This window comes from Dryobates pubescens, chromosome 5 (genome assembly GCF_014839835.1).
Source record: "Dryobates pubescens isolate bDryPub1 chromosome 5, bDryPub1.pri, whole genome shotgun sequence".
Lineage (NCBI taxonomy): Eukaryota > Metazoa > Chordata > Aves > Piciformes > Picidae > Dryobates > Dryobates pubescens.
This window is the reverse complement of record NC_071616.1, coordinates 34,784,190-34,808,999: the sequence shown is the minus strand read 5'-3', so window position 1 is coordinate 34,808,999 and position 24,810 is coordinate 34,784,190. Positions and strand designations below refer to the sequence as shown.

At 41.2% G+C, this 24,810-nt stretch overlaps 1 protein-coding gene across 33 annotated transcripts in view; it reads left to right on the top strand.

Annotated features, from left to right (window-relative positions):
* Positions 1-24,810, top strand: part of NRXN3 (neurexin 3) — a 1,013,077-nt gene that overhangs the window by 264,974 nt on the left and 723,293 nt on the right. For 22 of the 33 annotated variants that reach the window (XM_054161980.1, XM_054161977.1, XM_054161954.1 and 19 more), the window contains 3 exons: positions 4,128-4,429; positions 9,627-9,650; positions 11,607-11,768. In XM_054161980.1, coding sequence (XP_054017955.1) covers positions 4,128-4,429; positions 9,627-9,650; positions 11,607-11,768 — 488 coding nt within the window. The remainder of the gene's footprint in view (positions 1-4,127; positions 4,430-9,626; positions 9,651-11,606; positions 11,769-24,810) is intronic. The other 11 variants (XM_054161979.1, XM_054161978.1, XM_054161962.1 and 8 more) reach the window with 1 other exon arrangement.

Sequence of the window (24,810 nt, the reverse complement as noted above, 5' to 3'; positions counted from 1 at the left end):
GCATGGGCTTTGTTTAGTTATGTGAATGTGTTAGAAAATAAATAATGGGTTTAGGTTAATATTAGAAGATTTAGTTGCTTACATGTGGTACCCTGCTCTCAGATTCTGATTTTTGTGAATTTGTCTGGTATTGACAGTTAAAAATTAAAGCTTGCAAATCATGCATAAACCAGAAGTTTGCAAATACTCTAAATACTGTTTTAAGTAAATATTATTTTATAGAGTTGCATGGTCACACTTGAAAAATGAGGTAATGAATTCAAGTTAATACCACTTAATATATACAGAGAGTTTCACACCCCCATAAAACTAGAGTTTGATCTGTTGCTTCATGTGATATAAACCAAGGATTGCTGCTGACTTTGATTTGGATTTTAAGTTTAGCTATTCTAGGTTTGCTGTGCTGCTATGCAGAAGTTCCTTGATACACCACTCATGTTTAAAGAATATAGAAGACACAAATACCACTGCAATTTGTAGAGCCTACAGAAAAGTACTACACAAGGGCCATGAGCGAACAACCAGCAGTTCACCACTCTCTCTCTTCCAGGTGTCACTAGACTGTACCTAAAATTGTATGGAAATACTGGGAGGCCTGCAGCTTACTTAGGGATTTTTCTCTTCATACATTTGTGAAGAGAACTTGTATCTCTTTTTCCCTTCTATTGTGTCGTGTGATTCTCATGTGTTTATGGTCATAGCCATCTCATATGTCAGTGTCCTAACAGGTAGGACAGCATGGAAGGGCTGTGCTTGGTAAATAGCCTTTGCTGTGGCCTGACTGTTTGGTAGCTTGAGGACATAGTCAGAGTCTTGAGGAATTAGATCCTCATCTGCGTGCTGAAGCCTTTCATGAAGCTGGGAGACCAGGCATCCACATGACCACTGGTTATCCATTTAGGAATTGGTGTTTTGGAGAACACAATTTTAGAGCGTAAGTTGATCTTGGGAATTGTGTTTATAAGACATGCAGTGGAGAGGTGTGACTTTGGATCGGCCAGAGAAGGCCAGAGATGCTTTAGTGTGTGATTTGCAAATTTGAATATCTATGCAGAGCAGCTGCAGGGGGAAGGAAAAAAGTCCATAACAGCACGTGAAACAGAAATAGGTGACATTCTCCAGAGAACAGGAAGGCTACAAAGATGGTTCAGGTCTGCAATCCCATCTGTGACAAGGGTCATCAGTAGATGACTGGGAAAAACAGGCACATAGTTGCACACAGAGACAGGTTGATAGCACCTTATATTAAAACCAGTGGTACAGGTAAGAGTAATATCCCTCTGAATTTTCTCTGCTCTGTTTTGATGAGTCTGCAGTGGTTGCCTTAAATTGCCATTTAGACTTCTAATCTACTCTTTACCTTCTTCTTTGTACTCAGTAGACCAGTGAGATTTCATCTAAGTGAATGAGAAAGTGAAAATGAGCCCTGTTAATATGCCTTGTACTGAGTGAACAATCAACCCCCCACGCCTCCCTTCCCAAAGACATCAAATGTGTATTCACTTCTTCACACATCTGCAGCTGGGGGAAAAAGGCTCAGTCATAATGATTGTGTTTGACTCCTGCCCTCAGATGCTGGCTGTTTGATGGGAATTACCTGCAGGTACATAGAGCATGTGTCCAACTTGATTGTAACACGTTCCCTTCTGATGAATCAGGAGTGGCTAGGCAGGGGAATTATCATTGTGAGGAGGGTTGCTAAGTGCTCGGCTCTGACTTCCAGAACTGCAATCAGTATCAGCCCTCTGTGCTTAGGCCGGTTGAACACTAACACAAGCACATGCACTCCTTGGTGGTAGTTAAATGTGTTCAGAATAGAATCACAGAAGCAAGTAATGTGGAAGGGACCTCCAGAGGCCCACGTAGTCTAACCAACAGCTCAGAGGAGGTCCAGCTACAGCAGGCAGCACAGGACTGTGCATAACCAAGTTTTAATATTTCTAAAGATGGAGATTTCACAGGCTCTCTAGGCCATTCCTAGTGTTTGACCATTGTAATAGTACCCTCTTCCCACAGACCATCCTCAAGATGAAGCATTTTTTGTATAGAGTGAAAATTTCTTGTATTCTTGCTCTGCTGTTGCCTCTTATCATTCTTCTTCAGACTTCTGAGAAGCATTTGGCCTCATCTTCTCCATGCTCTCCTGTGAAGCTGTTGCAGAGAGCAATAAGATCTCCCTTATGTTGTCTCTCCCTGAGGCAGAAGAAACCCAGGTCTCTCAGTCTCTCCATCCACATCATGTACTCTGGCACCTTGAGTGCTGTGGTGGCTTTGCTGGACTCACCCCAGTGTGTTGAAGCCATTTTTATTCAGGAGTGTGCAATACTGGACAGATTACTCCTGATGTGATCTCTCCAGTGTTCATTAGAGGAAGAATCGCTTTCCTCAGCCTGCTGGCTGCGTTCTTGGTAGTACAGTCCTGGATATGGCTGGCTTTTGCTGAGCAGGCAGACACTGCTGCCTTGTGCTCAACTGGTCCACTGGAGCACTCGGGTCGTCTGTAGAGCTGCTTCTGAGCTGCTTGATTCCCAATCTGTACCGTTGCATGAAGAAATTTTTCTTACTATTTGCTCACAGGGGTGTATAGATATGCTTACGTGAGTACAAACACACAATACTGCTGCTTTTGACGTGCCTAGATTTTTTTACAAGTTCATTCTGTGATAACCTCAACCAAGACTGCAAGTCTCTGCCACTTGGGGATGATATATGTTCATGTTGCAACACTGTGCTGTTTTGTCACTGCTGTTTCATGCTATGAGGGTGCAGATTTTACCATGTAGTTGTTTAAGAATGGCTGTGAGGAGTGTTTTCCCTTCAGTCTTGTATTAATAAATTCTAACTAATCTGTATTAGTGTTACTAAATGAGACAAAATGAAGCAGAAAGTGCTATTAATGTCAATAGCATCAACACTTGCCTTATGCAGTGAATTGTAAGCAGTGATATCTTGACTGCTTGTACCATGTAGTTAGTTACTCATGCTAAGACTTGCTTTCACAGCTGGGAGTAAGAAAGGTGCAACAAATGGAGAGGGGGGTTTGTATAGATTCCATTATAAGTACCATTTCCTCCCAGATTGCACTGGTAGGAATGGGTATCAGGCAGCCCTCCTGTAAGCTTTACCATCACCTTCCTGTGTTTCTTATACTGGGCAAAATTGGGGTATCCACTGGGCTAAAGTCATGTGAGCACAGCACAGCAGCAGAGCTGGCTCTGAATGACTGTGGAAGACCAGATACTGGGAAGCAGACTTCCAGCCCACACAAAGGATTTTTACACTATTGAAATGCTGCCTCTGGTAGCTAAGAAACTAGTTCAGTCATTTTCCTTACTGTACCTAAGATATTTTTTTCCTAATGACAAAATATTTCCTGTCATGTGCTGTGAATAATTTCCCAATGTTTATTTTTGCTGTATGAAAAAGATGCTTGTCTAGTACAGATTTTCTGGATAAGGTGATCAAACAGGTGAAGTTCTGGGAAGTGTTTACCAGCAACATCATTACTTATGTCTGTGGACAGAATGTTTTATGTCTCATGCTCTTCAGAAAAGGAAACTAAGGGATGCTTTTTGTGGCTGTCTTCTCTGCTTGATCTCTCATTCAGCTGAGAGAAAGAGGGAGCTCTGTCACGATTATATTCTGATACCTGTCTTTAAATTACCTGGCAGATAGGTTAAGATAAAGTCAGACAATATTACTGATGAATCTAAATACTGATCCTTGGGAAATGTTTGGTTCTTCGGAACAGCGTGTATGTGATGGCCATGTTATGAGTAGCAGAGTTTTCCATCATTCTCCAAAAAGGAAAGATGGGAAGTGTCTTGTAGCAGTGTCATTAAATATACTTTTCCTAGACTCTGCTGCATACTTTTGAACAGTCCCTATGGTCACAGTGCTGCAGTAAAACTGAAAATGGAGTGCTGGAGTTCTTTGGTACCAAAGACCTTGCTGTTAATTCTCTTGATAGCCGTCTCACAAGAGGAGCTGTACAGTCATTAGCACGTGATGATATATAGTTGTATAGAGCATTAAGAGTGCTGTGGGATTGCTTAGAAATTTCATGACAGTCTTAAATCTCTTCTTGGCTGACTGCTGAACAGGCCTTTATTTTCCTTCTTTTCCAGCGCGAGATGAGAACATGGCCACCTTCCGTGGTTCTGAATACCTTTGCTATGACCTGTCGCAAAACCCCATCCAGAGCAGCAGCGACGAGATCACTCTCTCCTTCAAGACTTGGCAACGCAACGGCCTCATTCTGCACACCGGCAAGTCAGCTGATTATGTCAACCTGGCCCTGAAAGATGGCGCCGTCTCGCTGGTCATCAACCTGGGGTCTGGGGCCTTCGAGGCCATCGTGGAGCCAGTCAATGGCAAGTTTAATGACAACGCATGGCATGACGTTAAGGTGACACGCAACCTGCGGCAGGTAATGGTCAAAGGGAGAAAACGCTGGGGAAATTTTGGTTCTCTTGAACTGGGAAAGCAGGTGGGAGAGAGTAATAGACAAGTGGGGATGCTCAGTGGAATTGCAAGAGTTTCTCCATCTTTGCTGGATCTTGGTATCTAAAAGACAGTGGAAAAAAACATTAGTTGATGAGAACTTATCCCTAGTGCAATATCTTCATTTCCACTTTATTAATTTTCTTTTATTTTCCCCAGTTTGATTTAATAAAAACTTCTGACATTACTTTCATCTCTCTTTTCCTTTTATCTTTTTCTGTTCTCCTTTTTTTCTTAAAATATATTTTATTATTTCCTCACTTATGATTCAATCTTATCTGTAATTTTCATGTTGCATTTAATTACTGTGAAAACAGAAACTTTTTCCAACAACAGCCAAGACTCTACACCTCTCCTCTTATTCTTTCAGTTTCGTTAATTGGTTTAACCATTGCCATGATGTCATAATTCTAATTCTTCAAGTCTTTTGTTTTTCATTTACTCTTCCTTATGTGTGCATGTGACTGTGCAGGTATGCAGGCTGGTGGGTATGTGTGTAATCTTCTTAACTTTAAAGCTTTGGAATTAATTGGCTGGAGTGTTTCTGAGTCTTCTTGATTCTCTGTTCTTCTTTGCTTCTTTTGGTTTCCCTCCCCTTCTTTCTATAATGAGATTCTACTTTTTTTCCCCCTGGTGTCTCTACCTATGAGACTCATCTGTTGGCTGTCAGGACTGGAAAAACGGAAGAATCATAAAAGTCAAGCAAACCCAGATCAATCCAGCACCCTACAATTCCACTTTGGGAAAGTTTTTCTGATTTTGCCACTGTAATTTTGCATATCTGCTTGCTGCTTTTCTGAGCAGAGAACTCTATCAGGTGATGTATTTGGTAGTAGGTTAGTCTAAAAATCCTAAAGACTTCCTCATAAAATATAAATTCAGATATAAACAGATATTGTTAAATTAAATAACCTTGCTCTGAAATCTGGCAAATGTATCAAGTCACTAAGGCACATCCCCTGCATGATATGTGAATTTTACCTCGTGAATAGGAGCTGTTTGTTGTCTTGCTGATTAGTAGAGGCAGCAGAAATAGCTTGTAGACTACAATTTTGAAATCAGTGTTTGAAAACAATACAACCTGTTTATTTGCTCTTTAGTGAGGATATTAACACAACCTTCAAGAGTTTTATTTAAGCTTACACAATGCCATTTGCTGACAAAAAAAGCTTTTGTGGTAACATTTTACAGTAGGTAAGATAAATTGTATCTGTGAATATAGAATAACCAGTGTCAGGGAACAGAAACAGTCTACACTAGTGGATGTCAGTGGATAATTTATCTGTTATGGGGATTTCATATAATTATTTTACATATTTGGGTTTGGGGCTGGAGATACTTGTTATTCCCACGTGAATCCCTGTATTTCTATGTGCTCATGGTGTCTGGGTCTTTGATAAGAGGCCATCAGCCTTTCATGAGGTTTCTCATTTATGGCAAGATGAGTCTATTTCCACTACTTTTATATGCAGATGCAAATCTAATTTCTTAGGCAGTGGATGGGTCTTAATGATCCTACTTCCCTCAAACATTTGTGTCAGTCCAGTAGGGGGAGATGCATCAACTAGTTGAGGCTTGTCAGGCTGGAAGGGTCAGAATATATGGCTTTATTTTATGTACTCTTTAGTTTTAGATGCTTTCAGAATGGCTGGTCTCTAAATATCTCAGCATAACTTACTGGTCAGTTTAATTAAGCATACTTTTTTTTTCTTTCTTTTTTTTTTTAACTTTTGTTGGAAATCTATTTTCAATGGGAAAATGTGCTTGAAGTAAAACACATCCTTGCTTCATGTCAGGATTGGTTTGAATCTTGAAGAGGCGGGAAGTGAGGAAGGGTTGCAGACAAAACTATGTGTGGGAAGTTTTCACTTTCCTAATCTTTCAGATTGTGATTTTTTTTCTTGGTTTGTGGTTAAACAGAAATTTGTCTGTGCCTCTTCATCTTTAATTACACCAGGACAGTGTTTTGACAGTTATTAGAAAGCAGGTGAGTCCTTTGCCAGTTGAGCAGCACCACAAAATTTTAGTCCTCCTGATCTATTTTAATGCAATTCTGAGTTCTTAAAGGCTCCAACTTGACTAGGCAAGAGAGAGAATGTTTCAGCAGAATGGCTCATTCCAAAGGCAGGCCAGTCTGAATTAAAAACAAGTAACAGAGGTGATTTGGCATCCAATACTATATACAGGCATGACAGAATACAGTTCAACCAATAAATAGCAAGAAGGATGGATTTTTTTTTGTGAGTCATCTTTTCCCTGGATACTTGTATTTTAACTTCTCACCAAATTCAGTCTCAAAATTGAGACATTTACCCAGAACCTAAAACTGCCCAGAAGTGATAATCGATGAGGCCTTGAGGAAAAGCGATCCTGGTAGTTCTGAACGTTGTTAAGTTTAACTGCAATTTTCCATAAAGAGAAACCTTGAATTCTGTGTCCTTCCTGTCAGGCCTTTTGCATCCTGACTTTTCTTCCTACCTAGTAATATCAAATAAGTCTTAAAACTCTTCAATCTTCAGGACAAAGACTTTGGAAGAGATTGAAAACTTGAACAAGTGATAATTAATGAATACTTGCTGTGGGCATTTTTCAGGACACTCTAAGAGTGGTCACTGTATCTTCACCTTCTAAATGCTTCATTTAACAAGAAACAAAATATGAACACACCATTCTAAATAAAGCACAGAACGAAGCAGTTTTTCTCCAGTCTGACAGCAGCTTCCAGCAGATTCTGTCTCCTGGTTTTGTCTGTGTGTACCTGTAAAATACTTAACCAGTTTTTCAGACAGTCTGTGAACCTGTGATGTCCTTTGACATCCTCATATGTGGAAAAGATGTAATAAAGAATATTTATAATTATACATTTTTCTTTTATTGTATCCAATATGAGTTTGTATATCATAAATAGTTTTGTATGTCAGAAATTTTCTACTCTTCATCTTTAGTGACTTAAAGTTGTAGTATAACATAGGTGATTTGGGAGTCTTGTTTCCAGCTATCCTCACGTTTCCTCAAACAACCCCAACACCTCTAAACCAAACCAAAACCTCAACAAAAAAGGATTGCTCCTGAATTTTGAAGCTTTTTAAGGAAATCAGTAGCTTTCTTGTAATTGGTTGGAAATACTGCACTGGAAATAAATATATTTTTCTTTAAAAGGAACTTAAAATAATAATTAAGAATTTCAAGATGAAGCTCAAAACCTAAGCCAGTTCAAGGTAAATGGGTTATCAGTAGCTTCAGGATGCCATGTAGGCTTTTCTTCTGCTCTTTTTTTGGGGGATAGGAGAAGGAGGAGGATTTACATATTTTTTTTGCTTCATGAATTAGGGCAGAACGTTAAATAGTTGGACTTTTGCCCAGCATATTTTTGAATTGTTGGATGTTTTGTATCTAATCTAAGTGAGTACTAAGGGCTGGGTTTTTTTAAGATCAAATGAGTATCACAGCAGTTAATCTCCGTAGAGACAAACCAAGTGAACCCACGGATTCCCTTGACTAGCGATTATTAATGTCAAAGCAAATCTCCTTGTTTATTTATCTTATTATTATAATTAAAATGAAGCCCTTTCTGCCTTGTGAGAAACCTTTGCTAGGAATTTGGTCGTGGCTGTGTTTTAGCAGGGCTTTCAGAGTGTTTAGGGGTGGTGTGCTGTGATGGGAAGAGAAGAGGAGACTGAAAGTCAGACTTTCCATGTCTGTCTTCAGAGCTGCAGATCTGCCTCATTTTTAGCATGCTCTTCCCTTCATCCCACACTCCAGTTCCCTGGCTTGTAAAAGTGTATTTACTAACACAGTGAGTGAGACTTCCTTGACAAAGACAGGATTTTTTAATATTATTTCATCACCATAGACAAATAAAACAGGCTTAGGACTATATGTTCATTGCCACAAAGGTTTCACAAAACTCATTTCCTTAGTCAGTGTACAAGTCTCTGAAATTTGTAAGAACATTTTTACATGAAACAGTGTAGGCCTTGCCTGTGTGATTTAGGATAGTTCTTTCCAACTTCATTTAACCTGGAACAAGGACTCGGAGCCTCCATGAGCTCCACTTTGATATTAATACTGAATCTACTCACCGTGCAAAATCTGCTATAAAGGTCTTGAGTTCTCCAGCTGCTAAAAAAAGAAACAAGAAATAATATGTAGGTTCAAACAGCTGTCATCTGCATGCCTTGGGAGGAATTAATAAAACATCTGCAAAGTCCTGCTAAACCCATCTAAGTGGTGAATTCTCCTAGCTCCTTGGTAACATGGATGCAGTATAACAGGAGAGACACAAATCTTGTCCATCTTCTGTCTTCAGCCTTGACACAAAGTGATGCAATTCTACTTACACAGTTACTCAACACATTTCTTCTTACAGTAGGAGAGGTTCAGTTCTGATAGACTCAGTTGATACAAGTGAGCTACAGCCTACAGCCAAGCACAAGCATTTTTGTGTGCTTCTCCTGAAACTCACAAACTCACCTGCTGTTAAAGAAACCTGCAGATTGGGAAACTTGGAAGGAACACTCAAAGTCTTGGACTCATCTTCGTCTGTATCCTCAAGTCAAAGGAAATATTGGCCTGCTTGTGATACTCTGCAACACTTGAGGGTAGTGAGGCTTGGAAAAGGAGCAGGAATGTAGGTGGGTGGTAGTGGGTGGAAGAAGGGAGTCTTGGTTGGATTTGTGCTGAAGGGGTGAACTGTCTATTGTGCGCGCGTACGTCTCTAAGGGTAATATTCTTATTCAAGGGAACACTTTGATGGGCATTTGAAGAGTAAGTATTGCATTATTTTAACTTTGTTGCAGTCTTGGGTAATATATAGGAGGATTGAAGTTAATGACTAATACCAGGGTGGGAAGAGTAGGTGGCACCCTTCCTCTTTACAGACTAGATGGCATGGTTCCCCATAGAGTCCTGGTCATATTGTCCTCTTTCTCACGTCGTGTGTCTCAGGTGCCCCACACCTTTTTTTGAAAGACTAACACTAGACCATTCATGCAATGTGTCATTTTTACTAACCAACTAATGTACTAACACCCTAACGACTCATCTTTGCTTTTAGTTATTTTAATTAACAATCGTTCTGTTCACGATTTTTTAATTTCCTTTCTTCCCCCTTTTCCGCAAAGCACTCAGGCATTGGACACGCTATGGTAAACAAACTACATTGTCTGGTAGATATCATTCTTATTGTCTCTTTTTTTGGGTTTGCCGTGTGTTACCTGCCTTTTCCTTCCCCCAACCCCCTCTTCCCCTCCCACCCCACCCCCCTTTTATACCTACCTCTTCCTTTAATTTTGTTTTCATTTCATTGAAAACACTTTTGTTTCCCCTCCCTCCTTTTTAATTTTTCTTTCTTTTTCCTTTTTTTTCTTTTTCCTTTTTCTTTCTTTTTCCTTTTTCTTCCTTTTTCCTTTTCTTCCTTTTTCTTTTTTTTTTCCTTTTTTTTTTTTGCTTTTCCTCTTTTTCAATGGAAAATGAGCAACAAAACCAACTAACACAGCTCTTCTGGAAATGGGGTTTGGGCATTTTCTTTCATTGCTTTCCTTACTTCCCACTTTAGTTTCTCTTTTCCATTCTAGTGATAAATTATTGGGGATTTTGTCCCTTGCTTTTAAGCTAGCTGTCTTTTTTGTTTCGGTTTTCATTTTGCTTTTTCCTCCCTTTTTGTTTTTTTGGTTTTTTTTTTTTCACTCTGAAGGTTTCTAGATCAGAACCATTGCAGGGCCTCTAGTCCGTGGTGGTGAAGGCTCTCTTTTTCTCTCATCCTTTTGTTGTGGCAACGGCTATTACAGGCAAACTGGCCGAAGTTGTCCTCTTCCTCCTATTTTTCCCCACTTCCCTCCCTCCTCTTTCTCTCCTTCTTCTCCTCCCTCTTGCTCTCTCTCTCACTCTCTCTCTCTTTCTCTCTCTGGCCTCTACCTGCCGTGGCGGACAGGAGCTCAGCCAGTTGTTTGTTTCAGTACACACTCTGCATGGCATGTCCACGTCTGGTGACTCGCTCGTCTCCTCCTGGCTTCAATCTACATTCCTCCATCTTCCCCTTTAGCTACTAACAATATCTAAGCAAAATACCCAAGATTCACTTGCTCCTCTCCCTCCTTGTCCTTCCATCCCTCATCATTCTCCATGTGTTTTGGGTTAGAGGTCTTGGGGACATTTCTGTTTGGTTTTGATTTTTTTTTATATTATTATTTTGATGTTTGTTTGGTATTTTTATTTTTGATTGCATGCAAATGTGAAATAGTTTTCTCTCTCCTTCTCCTTCTCTCTTTCTCTTCTTTTTTCCTGTCCTCTTTCTGAGCTTTAGATATATTGGCATGACAAGTGCAATGTGTGCACGCTTTGTGTTTCCTTTCTTTCTCATCTCTGCTTCTCTCACACTTGTCGCGTGTGTGGTTGATTTAGTTTTATTTGTTTTATTTTCATTTAGTTCCTATTTTGGTTATGAATTAGTTTGTAACATAGAATTTTTATTTTGATTTTTTTAATTTCTTTTTTTTTTTGGTGGTGGGTGTGTGTCTCTCTAGGTACATGGCATGCACATCCATAATGTATGGAAAGTGAGCTCCCTCCCACCCCCTCCCTGAATGCACGATCATCGGTGTGCTGTGAGCAAAAGAAACATAAAAATACAAAATACCAACCTCGTCTTCATTAGTGTTTTGGGTTTTTTCTTTTCTTTTCTTAATTCTTTTCTTTTTTTTTTTTTTTTTTACTAACAACCATAACTAACTGTAATCATTAAAATAAATACTAATTAATCATAAAATCAGCTAATATGAGAAATCTATTTTGAGGACAGTTCCATTTTCTGGCCTGAATGGATGGAAAGCATCTCAATGGGTAGACTGCTGTGTCAGCCTGACGGTGCTGATACACCAGAAAGGGAAGAAGGAGATGCTGGGGCATTTCCATTGTGGGTGAAGCAGACCAGAAAATGGAGGTTGGCTGAACTTAAAAAAAAAAAAAAAAAAAAAAAAAAAGGCATACCAAATCTCAACAAAATCCTTAATAAAACTGACATAAAAATGTAGGAGAGGTAACTTGTTCTGTTCAGGGTTGTAAGGTCATTGCCTGGGATTTTCTTTGTTGTGTCCCTTGAACAGGTGACAATCTCTGTGGATGGCATCCTGACCACCACGGGCTACACACAGGAGGACTACACCATGCTGGGCTCAGATGACTTCTTTTATGTGGGAGGGAGCCCCAGTACTGCTGATTTACCTGGCTCTCCAGTAAGCAACAACTTCATGGGCTGCCTCAAAGAGGTAACTATTTCAAATTATTTCTTTGTTCTTCTGTGCTTTGGGTTTTCAAAGTCATTGCTCTTTCCTACTGTTCATGACACACTCCATGTCTTTTCCTGATGCTAAATTTTATGCTGATACTGCATAATCTCTAAAGATAAATGTGTGATTCTGCCGGACAAAATACATCAGCAGTAAAACTCATGAACTTATCAGACTTCTAGTGCTCAGATAAAATACCCTTGGTAGTGGCAGACATCTTCTGTAAGCTGTTAACAATTCAGAAGAGAGCATTGCAGTTGTCTGGACACTGAGGCAATAGTGATTAAAAAAACCAGATAAATGACCTTTGACTACTAAGCAGCATTTTTTTGGATGACAAAATCATAATCAGAGACTTTTTAAAGATAATATTTGTAAGTCCTGTGAATATAGTCACCAGTTTTTTGGGAAGATACAGAGTTAGAATAAAACAGAAAAGTGAAAGTTGAAGGTAACATAAAATATGTGTGTGAATTATGTGAGGAGGCTGCAGTATGAAGATACAGTGGAGATGTGGCAATAGTGTGCCATATCACAAAATCACAGAATGTTAGGGGCTGGAAATCACCTCCAGAGATCATTGAGTCCAACCCCTCTGCCAAAGCAGAATCACCTAGGGCACGCTGCACAGGAGTACACCAAAGCGGCTTTTGCAAATCTCCAGAGGAGACTCCAAAGCCTCTCTGGGCAGCCTGTTCCAGTGCAATGTCACCCTTACCATAAAGAAGTGTCTCCTTGTGTGAGGTGGAACCCCCGGTGTTCTAGCTTGTACCCATTGCTCCTTGTCCTGTTACTGGGCACCACCAAAAAGAGACTGACGCCTTCATCTTGACACACAGCCCTCAGATATTTATTGATGTTGGTAAAATCCCCTCTCAGCCTTCTCTTCTCAAGACCAAATAGCCCCATTTCTCTCAGTCTCGGTGGACTTGAAGAGCACTGTGTTGATAAATCCCTGCAGCAGAGTTGCTGCATTGGTCAGGAATAGCTAGCTGACTTCCAAAATCATGCTGGTTTGTGCTGGCAGGCTGCCTTTGTCACATAGTTAATCTGCAACTTTGAGACTGAACTGCCTGGCTAGCAGCAGGAACCAGAACAGTGTTCACTGGTAAAGAAAACCCAAACAACAAGAAACCAAAATCAAAACCAAACCAAATAAAACAAAACCCCACAACCCAACAAACTAAAAACCATGAAGCCTCAGACCCATATCTGAAACTTGATGCAGAGAGTTTTCTCCCTAACATTGTGATTTTGTAGTAATACTGTCTTTGACATAGTGTGGCTGGGTGGGTCCAGTTTGATTTGCAGCCCATAATATCCTATTTGTATGAACATTTAATATCAGAGGGAAGCTGGAGTGAGTTTGTATACAGGAGTCATGGAAACAGCAGTGCTGAGCTAGATATTCTGTAGCTGCAACTGCCTGACAAGTTGCCATCCTACTGATGCTCAATTTGTGGTGTCAGAGGTTGTGTGTTATGTGCCAGGCCTTTGATGGGAGCAATGGCTCTCAGAGTCTGCAGTTGCTCTCCTGTCTGACCTCTGGATTAATTAGGGAGATGCACGTGTGCTGGAAAAAGAGCATATGAGCATTTAACAGGGAAAATTAAACTGCTCTGCTGAATACAAACTGTCATACAGGAATCAGATCATTCTGTTTTCATCTGTAGAGCCTTGGACCTGATTTTCATAGGCATTGAGCATCCCAGTTTGATTGAAATCAAGAGGATATACAGCTTCTTAGTGTCTCTTTAAATCAGGATCTTAATTTTATTTATGGATGCTATGAACATAACACTTAGCAGAGGCCATTTTTATGTGTGCTTTAAGTCAAGCCAATGGAGCAGAGAAAGCAGTGACAAGAAAATCTTCAGCAGCTTTGTTATTTATATAATCATTTGTATTATATTAGCTTGCACTTATAGCTGTCCCAGGCTCATAATGCTCTATGAGAAGAAAAACCCAAGCAGCTACTTAAGAATGAGAGGAAGAAGAAGAAAAACAGATAATCAAAATATGCTTTGAAATCTTCACTTGACTAGGCTGCAACAGGAGATGTGTATGAGCAGCTGTCTTGACTTAAAGACAGGCTGGTGCTGGCTGGGTTTGAGCTTCATAGGAACCTGTTTTTAGTGGTGGTCCAGTAGTGCTTTCAGCTGCTGTGCAAATGTGCCCAAAATGTACCTTGCCTGGCCTCTTAGGACTGGCTCTGGCCAGCCTGATTTAGTGTGAGTGGTCCCTGCCCATGGCAGGGGGGTTGGAGCTAGATGATCCTTGTGGTCCCTTTCAACCCTGACTGATTCTATGATTCTACGATTCTATGATTCTAAATCTAGCATAATCTATAAACCAAACATAAGTGTAGTGCAGGGTTTTCAGGGGAGGCATCTGGAAGTAGGGTGAATGAAGAAATGTAGTATTTCAAAAGGACGGCCATGCTACTGATTAGCACTTTGCATTTCCATTCTGCTTTTCAACCAGACCTCCTAGGCTGCAGGATGGGTTACTGCAGGTATCACTGGGAAGTGTAAGGAAGCTGACTTGCGCTTTTACTCAGGCTGGGTTTTGCCAAGTGGAGATGACAGTGATCTACATCTAATGGAGAAAGAGCAGCCCTAGGCACCTTGCAGAATACTGACAAAATCCAGAAGTGCTGCCTCAACACCTGCACAGAGCAGGGGATGACCAGAATCGATACTCTGTATAGGTCGCAAAGAGTTCCCACTGCGTGTTTAGTGAGTTATTCTCAGGCATCAAAGCAGGCAGGGCTGTCATTAAATGAAGCTTTGGGTAAGTTGATCAGTGAAGTTTGCCTTGTGCAATTCCTCCACCATCAGATTCCTCTTCTTTCCCTTGATAGGGATGAAAAAGCGGAGGGCAAAGGGAGCAGGATCAACCTGAGATCCGCATGGAATTAGAGGATGGCTCTTTTGAGCTTTTTCTTTGTTTATTTCTGAAAAGCCAGGGTATATCTGTGCAATGCAATGCAGTATGGTGTGAAAGAAACCTGAGCTGGCTGTGGGGGTGAGACTTGACACCCTATGGTAGCCAGCTTTGATCCTTGGAAAGGTAGAACCAGTTTAGTGTGGTATTCGTGTACCTGTAATGTTTTTGGTTCCTAACTTGGCTACAGGGACCCTTACCTGCCTCTCTGCATACCACGGCAGCATATTTCGTAAATCAATCCCTGTAGGTTATGTTTTGGTTTGTTGTTTTTCTTCGCTCTGTGGTCAAGAAGGATACTTAGTCTCTCATCAGTGAGTACTGGAGGAGCTTGAGCTCTTAAGAAAAACGTTCTAAGCTAAGAAAAATAGACAAAGAGCAAATATTGTTTCTCTGAGTTGATACTTTCTGGTAGAACAATGCTCTTTTTTCCTACCAAAGTCCTAGCTATGTAATCACCCTTTTCCAGAGTCTTAGCAGACCCCTACTGATTTCACTGCTGCTGGGAATGCTAAGCCCTCTGTACTGACCTCTTGAAGGTGTTAAAGCAGAATGGTCTGTTGCTACTTCTCTCCATTTATTGAAGACTTAGCCTAGTGCTGTCTCACTTTCCTAGGATGTCAAAGGGATTGATGCAAGCTTTGGGTTGAAACTTTCTGCTTTCCTCCTGTAATCTCTCTTATTTCATCTGGACTGTGTCAGCCTCACATTACAACCACCAAACTGCTCACATGAGAGCTAAGAGTGCTTGTTAAGTGGAGCACTGCCTTCCCCTTTCCTCTCAGATTACATGCAGGTGCTGAAGAGCAACAGGGCAGAGTGCCTAATGACCCTCTGCCCCTTTGCAGCTGGGAAGGCTTTCTCCGCTCAGCTGGGGTTGGTGGTAGGAGGAGGGGCAGTTCTGGCAGGTTAGGCATTTCATGTAGTCAAAGTCTAACCTTTGACTAGGAGGAACTGGAGTGCATGAGTGTATTCCTGGCAAGGAAGTAAGCCCTCTCAGGGCTCATCTACTGCAGTATTTAAATAAGCTGTGGTGAACGTAGCCGTATTTTCTTTGAATTGTCTGAACTAATGTTTCCTCCTTTCCCCACAGAACAGATCCTCCTGCCTCTTTTCCTTGTGGGTACAGGTTCTGACTGCTAGCAGTGGTATACCTGAACCATAAACCCAAATGGTGAATGGGTAGTTCAGGTTGGCTTTTCCTTTTCAACAGAATTAAAGATGTCCCAATATCTGGTCGCACACTTTGTTTGACATTTCTGCATAGCCATTCAGCAGTGCTGTGGTATACATGACATTGTGAAGGGGGAGGAAAGAGTGGAAAACAGAAATAATGTTTTCCATGAAATTTGTAAAAGGCAGAATATGCAAACAGGGCAGTACACAGACATCAAACATGGACATTGCATTGTATTTGCGTAATATATGAGGCTTTCTGGACCATCAATCTTAAGATAAATTGCTCTAAAAGAACTCAGGAGATAAGATGGGATATTTCCTATTGTGGAGGAAAGAAGTCATGGAGATGGGGTAGGAGGAGGTATAGAAGGATCTCAGTGCTCTGAGAGTCAGTGAATGGATAAATAGGGAGAAGCACTGTCTGAGGGTAGAAAGGGAAAAGGATACCTTAATAGTTTTTAGACACCTCCATATGGCCAGGAGGAGGCAGGACAGGAGGAGAAACAGCTATGTTCTGCAAGTGCTGGAGAGTCTCAATGAGGAGGTTTGAATAGCAGGGATGGAGAATGGCTGGGTGGGAAGTTTAGCTGTGTAGATAAAGAGAGAAAGCTAGATTTCAGACTCCAGTCACTAGAGAAGGGAGAGAATTAGAATATTTTTCAGACTCTCTTGGGGAGTCAGCCATTCAGATTTACTATTCTCTTTACTTGGGGTACTTAGATGGTACAGATAGAAGTGCTTTAGAAGAGCCTATGGTGGTCCCTAGAGAATGGATGTGCATTAGAGAATTTATGAAATCTTTGGTTTTCTGTCAATGCTTTATTAAAATCTCAGTTATGAAAAATGTTGATTGATACTAACAGCTTGAAGGAAGCAGTGAGGTTTGTGTATGGGCAGAATATGGCAGAAATTATTGCAAAGGTCAGGCACCATCTGGCCATGATAGGAGAAAGCTGTGAAAGCTTAGATCATTTCTGTCTACAATTTAACTACTAGGAGCCAGATTTCCGAATGGTTCATGAATGGTCCCGGTGGCTGTATGTACATCTCAGATGCCATCTGCAAAACAGATCTTTTTAAGACCTATTTGTATGTCAAGTGATGCCGTGGATGCTGTTTGGGCATGAGCTTTTCTGGTTACACTGGGAAAGAGTCTGAAGGTGCAGATAGAAGAAGGCCTATAAACATGGAGGCTGAGAAAAACAGTGAAGAGGGTAGACAGGAAGTTCCAGTCAAAGACACTGTCCCTAACCAAGAGACCAGATAGTCTGAAAGCTTTTGTGTGAGATCTCCTTCTACAGCAGTGATGTAAGACCCCAGGCATGCATAAGAGGAGAGTTCAGGAATCAGCAGAATGGGGAATTTCACTGATGTGCTGTGGAGGAAGTCACCGCATGAATGATACTGATTGTTCACACATGTTGGTCTGACACTGCTGCTCCAGCTGCTCTATTATATTTGGACCACTTTGGTTCCTACTTGGTGAATTTAATATTTGAAAAAGAAAAGGAGGGGCTAGAGGTACTGCATCAGAGCAGACAAAGCATGGCAAAGGCTAAATATGATGCTTAAAATACATCTTGTTCTTAATTTTGGTCTTCCATAACTAATCTCTGCTAGAGCATCTCAAATAGCCCTGATGATGCTGACCCTGATTACTAAATTTCCAGATCCAGAGACCTGTAAAATTTTTGGTTGGCCTTCACTCTTAAATTTCCAGTTGCACTGCTGCTGCTGTGGTGGATCCACTTCCTGCCACAGCCCAAGCTCTGTGCGATGGGAGTCAAGCATGTCTGCATGTTGCCTGTGCATCTGTACAAAGGCTGCATCCTGTTTTTCAGTCCCCTTGTTGTAGAAACATAACACCATGGCATGAGAGGCACAGCAGAGGAGACACTGGCTAGCATTCTGAAGGTAATGAGAAATAAAAGAAAAAATTCTACAAAGATGTAATTTAGAGGTGGGAACTGTGTCTCTTGGAAACAAGGTAGTGATACAAGGCAAGGTGCTGAGAGAATCCTGCATAGACCCTTAGATGATGATGGTAAGATGACAGTGTTTTCTCATCAAGTAATGCCTGTAAGCTTAGTTCCTGGGATAGTTTGCATGGATAGTTAGCTCAGAGTCAGAAGGGATATATGATTGGGCAGTAGACAATTTCTCAAGCTGTGTGCTGGCTGCCAACATGTCAATGTGAATCCTGAAAGATTTTGTGGTACACAGAGAAGAATACCTTCTGCTTTCTAGCATGACTATGGGACATGACATGGAGCAAAGGTGAACAAGAGACTCTGAATTGAGCATCTGGAAGGTGAAGCACCTCTCCTGTCCACATCTGGGCTTTTTGACAGCACTGAAAAAGAATCGGTGTTGTGCTGCCAGACCTCTGCTGTGCTGCCAGAAAGGGTACCTCCCCTGTTTTGTTTGCCTACGTATTTACATGCACACACCATCCTGTAAGCATAAAAGATTGGATCATGCTAGCCTCTTTTCTCAGGAGTAACTGCTGGAGTGAAATCTACCCTACACACTGATGTAGGAGAAAATCTGTATTATCACTTATGTCACAACAGGCATATGTCAAGTCAGTCTTCTGTGGTTCATGGTTCAAATAGTAGTAAGAGTGATGAATATCAGCCTCTCTGGAAAAGGCACATGATTCAGTTGATTTTGCTAGTGGTTTTTTAAGGAATCATTTAGCAAGGACGGGAGAAAAGAGGAATGTTTGTTCTGTGAACCAAAGGCAAGGCAGTCCTTCCAAAACAAAAAGTCTATACCCATACTGTGAGTTAGGGAGAGATGAGAGGAGATGCAGATTTCTGTGCAGTGTCTGAGTTTGTGAGAGAGGAAAGGTCAGAGGTGAGCTTTTCTCATGCTATTGTAGCATTGGGAAAGGAAGGCATCCTGTGGTACAGTAACCAAATGTCAACATTTTACATTTAATTCATCTGAAGGAGTTTAGGTGTAGAGGAGTAAAATTACCTGGCAGTCCCTGTAGTCTCTGAGCTTGTTTCTGTTTAATACTCTTTTGAGTGAATTCTCTTAACTTTCCCCACTTAGTATCATAGAATCATAGAATGTTAGGGGTTGAAAAGGACCTCTAGAGATCATCGGGTCCAACCACCCTGCCAGAGCAGGATCACCTAGGGTAGGCCACACAGGAACATGTCCAGGTTGCCTTTGGAAGTTTCCAGAGAAGGAGACTTCACAGCCTCTCTGAGCAGCCTGTTCTATGCTCTGTCACCCTCACAGTAAAGTTTCTCTTCGTGTTGAGGTGGAACTTCCTGTGTTTGGCTTATATTCATTATTCATTGTCCTGTTACTGGGTGCAACTGAAACAAATCATAGAACCAATCATAAAATCATAGAATGGTCTGGGTCATCTGGTCCAGCAGCCTCTACAGTAAGCAGGGGCATGCTCAACTAGATCAGGTTGCCCAGAGCTAAAGAGCCTGTCCACTTCCTCTTGACACCCAACCCTCAGATATTTATAGACATTAATAAATTCCCCTCTAAGCCTTCTCTTCTCCAGACTGAACAGCCTCAGTTCTCTCAGTCTTTCTTCATAGAAAGAAATACTGAGAATGTAGAATACCCCACAGTGAGTGCTCCCAGAAGGAACTTAGGTCAGAATGTCCCAGTCGGTTTGACATGACAAATAAGTATTTTCGGGTTGGAGTACATTTGTGTAGCGTCTAATGTGTTTTGGTTTCGTTTTTTCCCATACTGGGATTCTTGGGAATGACAATGATCTCACAAAGTACAGAGTTTGCTGCACTGTGGCCCAATAGTTAGGAAATGCATATACTAAAAGTAATTCACAATGATGGATAAAATTATCTTATAGGACCCTTCATCTGAAGAGTTAACTAGGTGGCTTTTTTCAAAGCCTCCTCAGAGATACTGGCTTCTTTCAAACTATCATCTAAAAGACAGTGTCAAAGGGAGTAAATTTCATTATTATCTTTCCTCAAATGCTATATCTGAGGCGCAGATGTGATATCACTTGGTCAGACACTAAAAGACAGCCTGCCACTATTAGAGCAATAAATAAAAGAGGGACATCCTGCCTACCTCTTTCTTATTGTTCCTCTTCCTCTTGGGAGGGAGGGCTTATGTCTTCAGTATAGCCAAAGAGTCCTAATTGACTGATGTTTTTAACTAGAGAACATTAGATGTTGCTGGAATTCCTGCAACCTTGTTTCTCTGGGGAATTTTCTTTACCAGTAATATTTGCCAATCTCTTCATGTTTTGTCCTTGATTTCTTTACACATTCCTGTCAAGCTGGCAAGGGGATAAGTGTGAAAAGCAAATTTCAAAGGTTTGCATTCAGTATATATAGGTTATGCCAAAAGTGTGTCTTACCTTGCCAGCTGAACTCTTGCTGATGGTTTGAAATACCTGCTTCTTTCTCTTAAAATCAGCTCTCAGGTGAGGAAATTAAAGAAAAATTCAGAACTGATCGTACTCCTAAGCAACTGAAGTAGCTGAAGTTGAGACACAGAACAGTTCAAATAGGTTCTGAGTGTGGCAGCTCATTTGTGAGTCAGCAAGGTCTGAGGAGCATTTCTCTGCTTTGTTCTGTTTCTGTTGTATTTTGGTTGAAGACACTAGGAATAGCATCTTAAGTGTAATTGTGTGTCCTAGGAGGCTCCTTTCATGTTTGACCAAAATGGGAAATGATCTTCTAGTTATGGATCCAGTTAAAACTTACACTTCTACTGGACTGTGCACATTGCAGGGGTTAATATTTCACTTTTAGTATTACTGGCCTGGCCCACAGGAACTAAAATCAGTAGACTTGTCAGCTGTATTAGTGTGCTGCCAATGCTGCAGCTTTGCTATAGCTAGGCAGTTATTCAAAGCCTCTTTTCCTTACGTAGCTTAGCCCTTGCCTACCCAACAGAAGAAAGGGTTTTGCTAGCATTATTGCCTTGCCTCAGGCATGCCACAGAAAAAAACTTTGTCAGCTTGGCTTATTTGTATCCTTAGCAGGTTTTACTGTCATAAGGATATTGGATGAAGGTTTCTTGCAAAATAACATAAGCTAACATCAATTACTGAGTAATCTCTTTCATAAAATATTTCTGACCACAAAGAAAAGTGGAAGAATAATTTACTCATGACCTGTCCATATATCCAAAGAAATTATTCCTGTTAAACAGGAAAACAATTTGAAATTTCCCTGTTACATTAGTCTTTAGTGAAGGAATTTGAGTATGAAAGTGAGGTGCTAGAATTACTTTTCCATTACTAAAAGGCCAATGGCATCTTGGCCTGCATCAGAAATAGTGTGGCCAGCAGGAGCAGGGAAGACATTCTGCCCCTGTACTCAGCACTGGTTAGGCCACACCTTGAGTACTGTGTCCAGTTCTGGGCTCCTCAGTTTAAGAAGGACATTGAGAAACTTGAACGTGTCCAGAGAAGGGCAACAAGGCTGGGGAGAGGCCTCGAGCACAAGCCCTATGAGGAGAGGCTGAGGGAGCTGGGGTTGCTTAGCCTGGAGAAGAGGAGGCTCAGGGGAGACCTTATTGCTGTCTACAACTACCTGAAGGGAGGTTGTAGCCAGGAGGGTGTTGGTCTCTTCCAGGCAGCCAGCACCAGAAAAAGAGGACACAGTCTCAAACTGTGCCAGGGGATGTTAGGCTCGAGGTGAGGAGAAAGTTCTTCACAGAAAGAGTTGTTGGTCATTGGAATGTGCTGCCCAGGGAGGTGGTGGAGTCACCGTCCCTGGAGGTGTTCAAAAAAGGATTGGATGTGGCACTTGAAGACGTGGTTTAGTAGTCATGAGGTGTTGGGTGACAGGTTGGACTTGATGATCTTTGAAGTCATTTCCAACCTTATTGATTCTGTGATTCTAAGATGGGAGATTGAAAGACAAGACTTGAGGTTTCAGCTGACTTTGGTACAGGAGGTGAATGGGATATTATTTTATCATCTGTGAATGAAATTCAAGTAGCAAGGGCTCTAGAATCCTGCAGTCATAGTGAGGCTAGAAGTATGAAATGTTTGGAGTTTGTTGATTTGCTTGTTTTTGTTCCATAACTGCCCACAGATTGAACAAATACAGGTTCTAGCTAACAAATACAGGTTCTGGTTATTACGACAGTGTATCTTATTCACTGGAACTGTCATCAGTAGGCATATGGCAGCTCACAGGTGTTCTAGGTCAGCCCCAGCACACACATTTTCTTGGGGGATTAATTTAAAGGAAAATTCATGTATCAACAGCTCAGTAGCGTTGAAATTCCAAAGTTTCTGCACTCTTAGAAAGTTCACAAAAGTAATAAATGGCTGAAGTCTGATTACTTTAGTATATATGTAAATGGAGCATACATTTTAAAGCAAGTATTGATGCACAAACATAGATACTGAAACTTGCTGTGGTCTATGAGGCAACTTTTTGCAGGGTTGATTGACCTAGGTACTACCACCACATTCAGAAGATAAAGAGAATCCACAGAACTAGAGCAAAGTGTGGTGTAACCCAGTCTAACTCCCTCCAGCTGCCACTGGAACAGGTACATAGGGAGGAAACCACCTAGTCACCCCTGGGCAATGTAGCCAAGCAGGCAGATGCATAGCAGCAGTAAAGAGGCACTCTGAGGAATCCTGACTGAGCTGTCTGAATGTGACCCTCAGTCCTGCCTCCACTGCCATCTGTACTTCCTTTGCAACAGTATCTTCAGGAATGGGCTTTTCTTTCCTGCATAATGAACCTGACTCCTGCTGAGCTTCTCTACCTGCAAGGGATGTGCCATGTGCTGTTGTTCAGAAAATGAGAGTGTTTATGGGTGTAGAACTATGTTTATATAAGCAAATTCAGAACATGTGTTGAGGATTGGAGCAATATAGCCTGTGCTTTGGGCACATAATAAAGTTAATTGGTAACTCATGCCCAAAAGAATGGAACTGCTAAAACAACAATCCTTGTACACATATGATATAATCCATCTCAATTCAAGAGTGAGCAAATAAATGCAGGATGTAGGGTGTTCATGGGCAGGTATAGCCGAGTCCAAGGTCATCAGCAAAGCAGTAGTGATACTCACAGAGGTTACTGTGGCAAAGATTTCTGCCTGTCTTTTCCTAATGCTGTTAGCCAAATGTAGTCCCAACCTAAGGCTGCTCAAAGACTGATATTCTCAGCTTGCAAGGAAAGTGAGTTTCTTGTCCTCTATTTGGCTTTGTAGTTCACTCTACTTGGTAAACTCCTGGTTTGGGTGAGCACTCAGGGAAATCGTGATAATCCTTTAATGCAGCATAAGCAGTCACAGTAAACAGCATTGCTAAGGATTAATCTTCTATTGTCAGACAGAAATACATATGAATAGGTTTGGAGACCTAGAACCTGCCATATGCTAATATTAATAAAGTTATAGGAGAGAAAGAAGTTGCTAAACTATGTTCTTTATGTATGTGTATAGCATAGGTACTTTCAGTCTAGGAGCTGAGTGGATTGCTGGTTGCTTGTCACTGAGAAAGCTGAAGAGAGAATGTACTTAACTTTTTTTGGCTGGCAGGGTTTGAAAGCTTGCTAGGCAAAGAGTTACTAACATGGAGCATGCAGAGCTTAACGTATTCTCCAGTGCTGTGATAAGTTCTTTCACTCCTGACATAGGTGTAATAGTGATGAGAAAAGCAATCTGTATTTGAGTACCTGCTCCAAGCACAAGAATTCAAAGGGCTCTGCTCCCTGTGTAACTGTGTCCCCCAACACACTTTCTTTTAATAGAACAAGTTAAGCTTTTGAAAATACTTGCTACTTTTACTGGTTTGTGCATACACTGGGCGGGAGACAGAACTTCTTCTAACTTAACCCCATTTCAGTCTGACTTTGGGACTGTTAAACTGGTCTTCAGCCTTCTTGGTAATTAGATTTTCTTCTGTTAGTCTTTTAATTGTATCGCAACCTTCAAATATAGCAGCAAATATTACTCTCTAGCTGTGCTTTCAGGTGTGTTGTAATCATTTAGTCATGGCGTGCAAGTGCTGGATCTAAGTTTTTAGAGCTTTAATTAGAGGATTTTTTTTTTTGGCTGAAGTAGCTTATTTCCCACTGTGGTGGGCTGAAATTCCCCCCCCCCCCCAACATTAAAGACAGAGCCCTGTCTTTGGGAGCAGCAGTCACTATTATAAATCTTGTGGCCCTGGGGGCTAGACTATGGCTGTGAAGTGCGTATGTGTGCGTGAATATTGCGAGTTCTGGGGAAAGACTGAGCTGCAAAAAGTCAGGCTGCTGCAGCTGCCAAAAAGGGAGGCGTGAAAGGATGATGAGGTTTGAATGTTGAGTGGGTGGGCTGGATGAATCCTCCCCGGTTCATGACTCCTCTGTAGCAGTAAGCCAGCTAGCTGTCATCTGTGAGTAGGACAGGAGGAGGCAAGCAACTAATGGGCAGCCTTTGTTAGTTGAACTACATGGAAAAGGCAGTGGGCTCAATATACAACCAGATTTTGTATTGTCTCTGATTTTCTGTTCAAATTCTTTCTCATTGCTGCTGTCTGGCTTTGATCTATTCTTGTTTCACTGAGTACCTGTGCTTCAAACTGCACAGGCAGAATTAGTTTAGGTCAAAATTAGCACTGAATACATCTGTAGTCTTAAGCAGTTCAATGGGAGTAATACAGTTATATAGAAAGATGCAATTTTTGGTCTGTCGTGACAGTTTGGACTTGATGATCTTTGAGGTCTCTTCCAACCTTGGTGATTCTGTGATTCTGTGAATTTAAGCTCTGAATTTCTTATCACAGGGTTTTATACTCCTTAAGCTACAGTTCCATAAGTGGAGATGTTAGAAATGGTAATATCAAAGCTCAAAGATGGGTTAGGGGCATCCTCTTGCCCCTGCTTCTTGTAGCTATCTAGACAGACCCAACAGCACAATGAGATGAATG